At 43.1% G+C, this 10875-nt stretch overlaps 1 protein-coding gene across 3 annotated transcripts; it reads left to right on the forward strand.

Moving 5' to 3' along the window:
- The first annotated feature begins 61 nt into the window (after window positions 1–61).
- On the forward strand, window positions 62–10343 carry raver1 (ribonucleoprotein, PTB-binding 1). 3 transcript variants are annotated; one of them, XM_071469646.1, is made up of 15 exons: window positions 62–478; window positions 1474–1540; window positions 3227–3696; window positions 5118–5309; window positions 5404–5524; window positions 5610–5710; window positions 5857–5928; window positions 6356–6434; window positions 6778–6980; window positions 7111–7192; window positions 7319–7461; window positions 7648–7719; window positions 7837–7971; window positions 8209–8274; window positions 8383–10343. In XM_071469646.1, exons 1-15 carry the CDS (start codon window positions 155–157, stop codon window positions 8527–8529), a joined length of 2274 nt encoding a protein of 757 aa, XP_071325747.1. In that variant the 5' UTR covers window positions 62–154; the 3' UTR covers window positions 8530–10343. The 3 variants fall into 3 exon arrangements, with proteins under 3 accessions (XP_071325747.1, XP_071325730.1, XP_071325739.1); XM_071469629.1 differs by lacking the exon at window positions 5857–5928 and having other exon boundaries at window positions 63–478; window positions 6353–6434; XM_071469638.1 differs by lacking the exon at window positions 5857–5928 and having other exon boundaries at window positions 63–478.
- Window positions 10344–10875: the final 532 nt, after the last annotated feature.

Consider the following 10875-nt stretch of genomic DNA (forward strand, 5'->3'; position numbering starts at 1 on the left):
GTGGCCCCGCCCCCAGCCTCCGTTACGTCGTAGTCATGGAAATGCGTCCCTCTCTCATCCAATGAGAAACGCCGCTGGGGCCATGTGTGTATTGTTTAAACTGCTCAAATCAGACAGAGTCCCCAGACCGATAAAACTTCCACCAAACTGAGTGATGGCGGCCGTCGTGTCTGTTAGCGCAGCTGCCAAGGATGAAAACACAGACACAGGAGTCGGTTTCGCCTCTCGTCCGCTTCATGAACATTACGACCTCGCTGCGGATCACGAAAACTGGATGGCCGGAGACCGCCAGCATCCCGAACTCGAACCCGGCGAAGAGGAATCGACACCGGGACGCGAGTGTCAGCGGAGGGTCGACGAGGACCTGACGTCCCTGAGCCCCGAAGAGATTGAGAGCCGATTGGAGAGAACTCGCCGGGAGTTTTACAACCGTAGAAAAATTATTATAAAAAACTTACCCTCCGACGTTAGTAATCAGGTAGGAGCCAAAACTACTAGCCAAGTAGATGTTTAAACTGTTGGATGATTGATTGATTGACGGGGTCGTTTGGCTAACGTTAGCCTAGCTTCAATATGCCTGCCATGCTACCCTAAGTTAGCCTACTAGCCTTTTAACTCGTTAGCGACCTTTAACTTTTGTTATGCGGTGTTTTGCTCTGACTCTACAACACTTTTTTAAAAAGCCAATACACCTTTAACTGACTGACGTGGAACACCACTGCTAATATGTTTTAATTTGTCTTGGTTTGGTCGACTAACAGCTTAGGTTAAGCACCAGGTGGTCAGATAACTGTCAATAATGGTCATCTGTGGCCTGCATGACCTGCCGGTCCGGCCTCGTTTGGAACAAAGTGGTTAACTTGCTTTAATTTCACAATTCAACCTGCCGAGCCAGACTTTTGGTGATTCTGCTCCACATGGGGGTTTTACAGGTACATCTGAGCCTTTTCATCAGCCCATCTGTTATTATTAAATCTGGCCTTTAGCTCCATCAACCAGCCGCAGATTTTACTCATGATGCCACATTTTTTTTTTTTTTTTTTTTTGGAACGCTCCTGACTCGTGGTGAGCGGTGGGCCTGCGGGCGGTACCATTGTTCACCGGGGGGTGGGGGGGGGGTCAGGGGTGGTGGGAGTTCGAGATGTGAGTTGCAATATAACAAAAGGTGGAAGGCGTGGAGACAAAACGTTTCAGAAAATGCTAGACAGCATCGCCATTCGTTTGTGAATGGGCAAAAACAGCGCAGAACTATTTTTTTTTTCCTACAACAATGAGTCAGTTATTCACCTCCCTCACCTTCCACACACACACACACACACACAGGTGCACTTGTTACTAGTTTTCCTGTGGACGTGAATGAGTTAATTATGTGACGACCAAAATCTGCAGTTAAGCAATTCACAAACTTCAAAAAAAAAAAAATCTGATATTTTATGTTCTATGTTTAAATTTCTGAATGTTTCTTATTTACAGGAGGTCCATGAGCTGTTGGGCAACTATGACTTGAAGTACTGCTTTGTTGACAAATACAAGGGCACAGGTTGGTGTAACTGCTTATCCATCATCTGAGACATCTCCATTTTCAAGTTGGGAGGGACTATGGTACAGATAATTTATATGTTAAGAAAAGAACAGAAAACAGAGTTGATAGTCATGTATACAACTTGGGTTGTCTGTATTTAGAGCAGTTCACTTTCTTCAACAGTCTTCTTGATTGGGACAAATGACTTCACAATTCGTGCGGCCAAGTTCATAAAAAGACAAAGGTTCTTGACTTGAGGAAAAAACTGTACAAACGGAACAAAACAGTTCCTGTAGGGACAAAATTACAGTTCATTTGAACCTTCAGTAAAGATGTTGGTAGATGTGCTCCAGTATTTCATCACTAGTGGTGACAAGATGCAGTAAATTGCAGTAATTAATCCCTAATTTATCCCTAATTTCTGTGCAGCTGTATATTTGATTTGTGTGTAAGTGCGACTTTAGTGTGTGCTGCACTCAACGATGTGCCAACTCCAGCAGAGATTTCAAGCTGTGGGCAAAGTTTGCTACCAGGGAAAGTTGTCCGTTTACTTAACATTTTTCCAGTGAGTCTTTTTTCTCTGAGTTCTGAGTTAAACTGAGTTCTGTAGCTGCTGTGTGTGAAGCTAATCTGTTGGTTTAAGTTTTTGGACCGGGGCAGAGTAACAAAATTTATATGACTGGACTAGATGGAAGATCTGCCCTCAAAAGAAATCTGCATTTCTGCATCAGTAGTTAAGTTAATCAAAGCTGCTTTACAAAATCATAAATTGAAGGATTAAAAATGTATTCCTAACATATTCCAAAAATGCCAGACAGATAGCAAGTGGAGGGGTGGCTATTTTTTTTTTTTTTTAAACGATGATTTATGTGCATGACAAATCAGCTTGCCATTAGCAGTGTGAAAGTTGGTTTATCAGGACAAACTGACATTTAAAAAAATAAATTACACAGAAACATCCACTAAAATGGTTTTGCACACTGACAGAGGAATATCTCACTAGAAAGTTGCTGATGATATTTGGCCAGAAATCTTCTTGAGTCAAACGGTAAATTCAGGGTGGCATACCCTGACCAAACTGTTGGGCCAGTGAACCAGTCCCATTTAGATGTGCATTCCTGTAGAATTGTTTTGGCTGGTAAAAAGATCACACTACCTTTTTTTTTTTTTTTTTTTTTTTTTTTTTTTTTTTTTTTTTTTGAAATGTGACTCTCAGACATAACCACAAAAATCCTATGCTTCTCTTTCAAAATACACAGGTAACATGTTTGCTTCAGCACATTATGGGGCTCTAGTACTCTTGTCTGCACTGTAACAAGAGGTCACCACAGACACTGTAGCATTGAAACTTATTCAGGTCTATGTGACTTTTCACATGCAAACAGTGATACTTTGTCAGATAAAGTGCCTTTGGTTCTCGTCAGCCACTATGACAGCCATTGTAGTTTCAATAAGGGAAATGTTGCAGTGACATCAAAGCTAGTGTGTGTGGTGACATCGTGCCACCAGCATTGTCTTTTATCAGACCACCTAAATGAGAAATTGTGCAACAACCAAGGTTTGTTCCCAGAGACCTGCTGTGTAAGAAAGGGTTTTTTGCTGTTGATGCTGCCTGAACAAATGTCACTCCCTCACTTCGCACCAAATTGTGTTTATTGTCTCTCTTCCTCTCTTTGTCCCCACTCTGTCCCCCATCAACCTCAGCATTTGTGACACTGCTCAATGGGGAGCAGGCGCAGTGTGCCATCAAAGAGTTCCACCAGCATGTGTTACGGGACAGGGAGATCTCTGTGCAGCTGCAGCCGACAGATGCTCTGCTGTGCATCGCAAACCTGCCCCGTGCTTTCACCCAGCAGCAGTTTGAGGAGTTGGTGCGACCCTTTGGTAACCTGGAGCGCTGCTTCCTGGTGTACAGCGCCTCCACCGGGCATTCCAAGGGTTATGGCTTTGTGGAGTACATGAAGAAGGACTCGGCGGCCAGGGCCAAGTCAGAGCTTTTAGGAAAGCAGCTGGGCTCCCGTATGCTGTACGTCCACTGGACTGAGGTGGGCTCCCTCACATATCCACTGCTGCACTCCAAATGTCTGTGTGTGGACCGCCTGCCCCCAAACCTGCTGACAGCCCAAGACCTCCGCAACGCCCTGGCTGACACCCACGCACCAGTCTTCTGCCAGGTCCAGTTCACCACACACAAACACACTTCTTGTCAAGCTAAAATGCTTTTGGACAGCAACATTATTCAGATTGTAAATGAGACCAAGAATAGTGGATTTAGTACCACTTTTCATTGACTATTGATTTTTCAAAGAATACAACCTTCCACTTAATATTAAGCTTGTCATTGTTACACATTCCCCTGATACCCCTTTGGCGGTTTCTTTGTGTTGATTTATGCTATGAAAGGCCATATTAACAAAGAGCTCTTTTGGATTGATGAAGGTGATGTGCTGCTATGTGTAGCAGAGAGTTGTAGAATTGACCCCCGAAGGTGTAGGACATTATTCTAGGGGTGGTTTACAAATGGTAGGAACCATTTTGTACAAATGTTTTACCTTTGACCTTTACCCCAGTTTTCACGTGACCACTCAAAATTTCTATAGCATTGAGCATTGCTGGTTTCTATGGTGATGACCACCTGACTCCCCCAGGTGGTGTCATTCAGCAGGCTGTTCTGGAATGAGAGAGGGTTGTCCTTTTTGCACAACACACATAGTAGCACTTTTCTGCTGGTTCCAGGGTTTTTTTTTTTTTTTTTGGTGTTTTTTTTTTTTTAGGCTTGTGGGAAAAAGCAGTGATGATTAACGGCCATGTGATAATGAAAGGGAAGCAGTTTACTTTCCCAGAACTAGTTGTAACAAAGTAGAACTGGCCCGCTTATGAAGTTGTTCAATCTGGTGGCACTGAATCATTAGGCCACAACTAATGACTGATGGTGAGTGAAGTGCAGTTTAAAAGGAAAGCTGCATGGTCAGCATTATAGTACTTATCTATGAGTAATTGAACATTGAAGAGAAGGTTTGATGTTAACAGAGTTTTCAGTTTTGACAGGGAAAAATACAGGGGATGGTTTAAAGTTTGCCAAACTTTAAATGGGTCAATTATGATTGGAAACTTTTAATTCTAATAATTTGTTCTATATTAATCCTGGCAATTTATGGTCATTTTTCTTGCTACTTCCAACAAAAGTTCAAAAATTGGACATTTCATTTTAGGACTTGGTGAAGGGGAGTAAATCATCTGAGTCTTAAGTGACTGGCTGGTATATGAGAAACTGTCGGTGCCAGAAAAGGCCCTACCTGCCAATTGTACAGGGGGTAATTGTGTTGTCAATACACAAACCAGGGGGAAAAATGCTTTCTCTCTCTTCTCTGAGAATTGTTTTTTTCAGGATCACTTCTGATTAGTTTGTGCAGTGATTCTGGTACATTTACAACAAAAATGTCCACTCAAATATATGCTGAGTAAACATGAAAAGCCACAGATGTACCAGTCAGTTTATACCTTTTACTTATTCTATTTATTGGCAGTAGAACTTGGGTGAATTGAGTCTCTGTGAAATTAGAATTAGTTGTGTTTTTTTTTCCCCTCTCTGCAGTTGGCTCAGGGACAGGATGGAAGTTTTCGGCGTTTTGCAGTTTTGGAGTTTGCCACCGCGGAGATGGCCGAAGAGGCACAGCGACTCACTGATGGCAGGCTGCTGGGCGGGACACACATCAGGGTGTCCTTCTGTGCCCCCGGCCCTCCTGGAAGAAGCATGTTGGCTGCCCTGATTGCTGCCCAAACCATGGTATTGAAATCAAACTGAAACTGTAGTCATGTATCCAGTTATTATTCAGTTTGCCATTACTGTGTCATCTCTGATTGCCTGTCTTGTGATTCAGGCTGTGAACCGGGGTAAAGGTCTCCTCCCTGATCCCACAGCCATGCAGATTCTCACAGGGCTCAATAACCCGGCCACCCTGAAGATGCTGCTCAACCCACTGTCCCAGGGACACAAACAAGGTGAGGAGTTCTCACAGGCTCTTCGTCACTGGATTATTTCAGGATTTCTTCTCTTGCTGTGGATCCTTACATTCTCTGTGTGCAGGCCTCCTCGGGGCAGCACCCACAATGCCGCTCCTGGCCAACCCCGCCCTTTCTGCCGCCCTGCTCCAGCTGCTCCTTCAGAACCAGGCCAAGGCTCAGCAGGTACTGCTGTCTTTCTGCCTTTTCTCTGACATGTTCCTCTTAGCCGCTCTGCCTGTTTTGATTCATCCTCTCCCACTCATGCACACCTTTTTTTTTTTTTTTTCTTTTTTTTTCCCACTCTCTGCTCTTTCCCTCTTTACCTTTAGCAAGCCTTTCTGGGAAATCATCTTCTGTGGGCTCAGGTGCTGCACAATAAAGAAAGCCCTCTAGTTCCTTGTGTGAGTGATAATGGTGTTTGTGTTTGGCTATCTGTCTGTGTGCGGTGGCTGCGGAGCTTGATGAATCCTTGTCTTTTAATGTGGTTGGTGATAGAAAACTCAGTGCCTGTGTGGGTAAGCTCTTGCTAGGAAAGTGAGGTGTTTTTTTTTTTTTTTTTTTCCTTGTTTTTTTGAGTGTGTGTGTGTGTGTGTGTGTGTGGGGTGTACTTTGAGTGGTGCTGAGTGATGTGGTAGGTGTACTACTCTATTGTGCATCAAAATTGTAAATACCCATTCTGTAAGAACATAATATCAAACGTGGTGAGTAAGCCTCGGTGCTGATTAAGTGTGCTTGTGTAGCTCAGCAGTTTTCCACAGCTCAAGTGTGGTAGCCACGCTGTGTGACCCTCTTGTGACACTGAACTCTGCTCTCTCCTTTGGCCAGCAGGCAGGACTCATTGGGGAGAATCCTCTGGCTGCTCTGCCTGTCCAGCAGGGAGTCCATCTGCTCCAAGACCTACCCCAAGGTTTGGCATCCGCCCACTCCATCCATAGCTCCTTAAGCGACAAACTGCATGTATTTGCTTTTATGATGCTAAACATCTGTAGTCCCCCTTGACTGTTAGTCTTGCCTCCTGCTCTTTACACGAGTTATGATATTTTGGTTATCATGCTAGATAAGGTTAGAATGGGAGAATGCCATTGTCAAACATATTAATCTGTACCTAATTAGGTATATTTACACTTGTATTTTAAGGCTTTTATATGAAAAAGCTGAACAAGAGGTAGCCAAATAGATAAAATAAATAAATAAATAAAAAGATTACATCAATTGTAATTCACAAACATGCCCTTATTTAATTCCTGTAGGTGGTGTAGTCTCAGGTCTTGGTCTTCAGACGGATCCTCTGGCCCCCCTAAAGCCAATGCCACTTGGCAGAGCCCTAACAAGGGAGCAGGAGTCTCCCACAGCAGCATGCACCTTTCCCCAGACTTCCTCTCCCACTCTGCAGGGCATCTCAATGCCCCTGATGAGTGGCATGATGGGAACAGATGGTCTCACAGCGCAAGGGGTGAGGTCCCATGTCATTTCCATACTATGCTTTCCGCCTCTTGTATTCTTGTCCAGCTCTTTACCCGTGTGTAAATGAGAAATGGGTTGCAAAAAAAAAACCAACTAATTGCCTTTTTCTCTCCTGTCAGGTCTCCATACTCGGAGATCCTCCCAAAGATGTGAATCTGCCCCAGAGTGCCTTCCTCAGTGTAAACAATGTTTTTCCCTCAGGTAAGATTGTGCAGTGTGTGGTTCTGAATTTCCCACTTGGCAGGCTGTTCTTGTTTGGTGCATCACCTCAGTTATTCAGGTCAATATATTCAGCATGTGATGTCTGTCTCCCCTCTCCTCCTCCAGGAGGAAGCTGCAGACCTCACCCCTATAGGAAGAGGCCTACACTAAGTAATGTGTCCAACCAACACACACACCAGAGCATACAGCCAAATTACAACCTGCGCTACCAGGATTCCTACAGCCCCGAATATCCTCCTCTGCACCAGGTAGCCACCAGATTCCCCGGCTCTGTGCGTCTTTTCTCAGTTATTGCTGCTCTTTCCAGATGGTTCGTGCTGACCTGTTGAGTTTGCAATGTTGTGCACTGCGCACAGCCTGGCTACTCACTGCTGAGCAGTCAGTAGGCTATATAATGTGATTTGGTCTGATGCCCATCTGGTGTTTCTCCTCAGGATCCCCTGGCCCACTTGTATGAACAGCAGGAGAACCTTGACACTGGGGCCTTGGCAGGATTCGGACAGCAGGTAGTGTTTTTATTCAACCAATTCAAGGGGATGTGAGCAAATCTTCAATGTTGTTAAATTGCATACAGAACTGATCAATAAAACAGTTGTTCTGATGTTGTTTGACCGTCTCTGCAGCCCTCTCGCCACCCCGACTACAGCGAGAGATTTTCCCACTACAGTTACCCTCCCAGCCCACCCCTGTCCTCATACTTCAGCTCAGGGCCTGAGGCTTCCAGTAACGGCAGCCTCCCTACCACCCAGCTCAACAGGGTAATTCAAAGTTTTGGACTGTTTGGGTTTTTTTTTTTTTTTTTAAATTAACATCTGTTTTGGTCTCAAATTATTGATTGCTTGCCAGTGCGGGAGCATCAAGGTAGCACTGTAAGAGATAAAACAGGGGGGGGGGTTACATTCCAAGAATACGCCAATGTTCAATAATTAATGTTATACTGTGAGTGCATGAGCCTCAGAGGTCTAGGATCCTGAAAGTTGTTTGTTTGTCCGCAGGCTGTGGGAATGCCTCCTGTGAGCCACACCACTAACTACCCCCCAGGCCTGGGCAATGTTGTGAAGGTAACTTAGACTTTCTTGCCTTTTGCCTTTTTTGAGTTTTAACTTTTTGTACAGTTTTTGCTTTTACCTTAAGCTACTCTTTCATTGCCATTCTTTTGACAATTATAGACTCCCATTGGTAGCCACAAGCGTGTGTTCTCCCGGCTGATCCCGTCTCCAGAGCCGAGCCCCGAGGGTGGCTACGTGGGCCAGCACTCTCAAGGCCTTGGTGGCCACTATGCAGACTCCTACCTTAAGCGAAAGCGTATATTTTAAATACAGCTGACTGTTTCTTGCTGTATTAGTAGCCATTCAACAGCCAGGATATGATGGCATCTCTTCCAATAAACTAAAGCTTGGCAGTCCTTGGATTTGTCTCCTGTGTACTCCTGTGAGTGACCCCTGGAGGGCGCTGAGGAGTGCAGCCTGTTGCTATCTGGACACTTGTCACTCCATGGGAACTCTTTGGTGGCTGTTTTTTGTTTTGTTTTTTTTTTCCCCCCTTTTTGTGTATATATGATTTTAGTGTGTTGGTAAATTAAGTTTTTACTTTTTTCATTTTTTTTTATTTGACTTTTAATTTTCTGTTGAACAATTTGTACAGTGAGGGAAAAAATTGGTTAATTAGCTAATGAAGTCTTTTCTCTTCAAAATAATTTTTATCCCTGTGTTGAGTGTGGTGTATCAGCAGAGCTACAGATAGTTTGGCCAATTTTCAGTGGCAGCCATAGGCTGCTTTTTATAATGTTTGACATTTCACTAATGTGAAGCTGTCCACAACTTGAAGCAAAGGGATTTGCATAGTATTAAAAACAAGCTTTATTTCAGAGGCTCTACTTTAAAGTAGCCTTACTAATGCCATGTAAAAAGTTCATTAGTTTGTTTAATGAGATGGTGTTTTTGTGTTGTGGTGGTGTTATTTTTTGTTCCACAAGGTTGTATGTTCTGCTTCACGACTCTTTCTGGATTCAGGCCTTTCCTCATCAGTTAACATTCAGCTTTCCATCCACCAATGACAGCTGTATGTACCTGCCTGTGTATTATTAAGGTGAAGCGTTCTAGCAGTCTGGCATACTTTCTCAAGCCTCAACTTTTTCACGTTGTTTGACTTTTGATCCACACCCTCCAACTTGTTTACTGAGTCTATTCTCTACACTGGTTGTTGAGTGATGCACTTGGAGGGCACAGGTCACAATTCTAATCTCTTCTCACCCATATAGGATGCCATTTTCAAGTCTCCAGGAGATGAATATTTTCTGTGTTTTTATGTGATTTGTGTTTGCTAAGTTAAATTTTGAATGTCTTAAAGTCCACACACCTCGATGGTTGAGTTTGGTGGGTGGGGCAGTGAACATCTGCTGCGTGCCATCCCTCGAGCTGCCAGTACAAAGTAAATATGGGAATCTCAGTGAGAGGCCTGACCCATTGGCTTCGCCTCTCTAGATAAATAGGTGGCAGCTGGAATGATGGACACAGCCCATGTTCAAAGTTTTCTAGTAACGGTGGGAGTTAAGTCTGTCTGGGGATATACTAATGGAAGCTACTGGCAGGTGATTGGTCAGTGACATGACTGTCCTTGTTTCTCTTTCTTTTTTTTTTTTTTTTTTGTGAATAATTATCTGGTTGACAGTTTGATTGTGAAAACCCATTACCTCTGACTTCTGCTAGGAAATGCAGCTACACTTGAGCCTTAACCTTGTTTTCTGTGATCTCATCCTGCCCTGTGTTGGCTTCCATCTACATTTACCATTTCTGTGTTATTTGCTGTGTAAATAGTTAAAGCTTGATCATTTTCTTGAGTCTAAAACTTTTGTTTTCTTTAACAATACCTGCCCCTGGTCTGGTGTTCTTGAATGAATTTGCTGCTCCTTGTGTTTTTGTTTGCCTGTATGTTTGAAAGCTGATGTGACCAAGAGTGGCGCCACAGCAGACTGCTCATGTTGTGTATGGACCAAGAGATGCGGCTGTACTGTATGATCATCATTCAGTTTGATTGGTTTGATTCTAACTGCGATCCTCTCCTCTGTACCGCCATGATTGTCTCTGTATGTGTGTGTGTGACGTGAGCAAGTAAATGTTATTTAAACTCATTGTTGTCAACTCATCATTCCAAAAAAAACAAAAATCATTCAAAATATAGACTGTAGCTCTGTTATATCTGTATTTGACATTTTGGGGGTTAACATTAAAATATTTCAGTACTTTGACCCTATATTTTAACCAGTTTCTTTTTGGATTGACACTTTAACAGAACATAATTTGCTCCTTAAGCACATACGTCTGAAGAGTTGTAATTGAGTGTGAGTCATGCATTTTAGAGCTGAGTTGTTGTGAAGTGACAGGTTTGATGAATTAGACTTTAATTGTGTCTTAAAATACAGAGAGCTTAATTGCAGAATGCAACAAGAACTGCATCACTAATTTGATATATGTATGTGTATATAAATGTGCCGAACATATAGCCATCTACATTTCAAACTTGTCAAAGACATAAAGGTTCTGTAAACATGATTTTAAACAATAATATAGCAGCAAACATATTATCCATGTAAAGATAAAATGAAGTTATGGTGTCTCGAGCAGAAGGAAGTCACACCATGGATGTATTATAAGAACTTAAAA

Source organism: Trachinotus anak, unplaced genomic scaffold, assembly GCF_046630095.1.
Source record: "Trachinotus anak isolate AG129_WGS33_773 ecotype Australia unplaced genomic scaffold, CSIRO_AGI_Tana_v1 ptg000003l, whole genome shotgun sequence".
Lineage (NCBI taxonomy): Eukaryota > Metazoa > Chordata > Actinopteri > Carangiformes > Carangidae > Trachinotus > Trachinotus anak.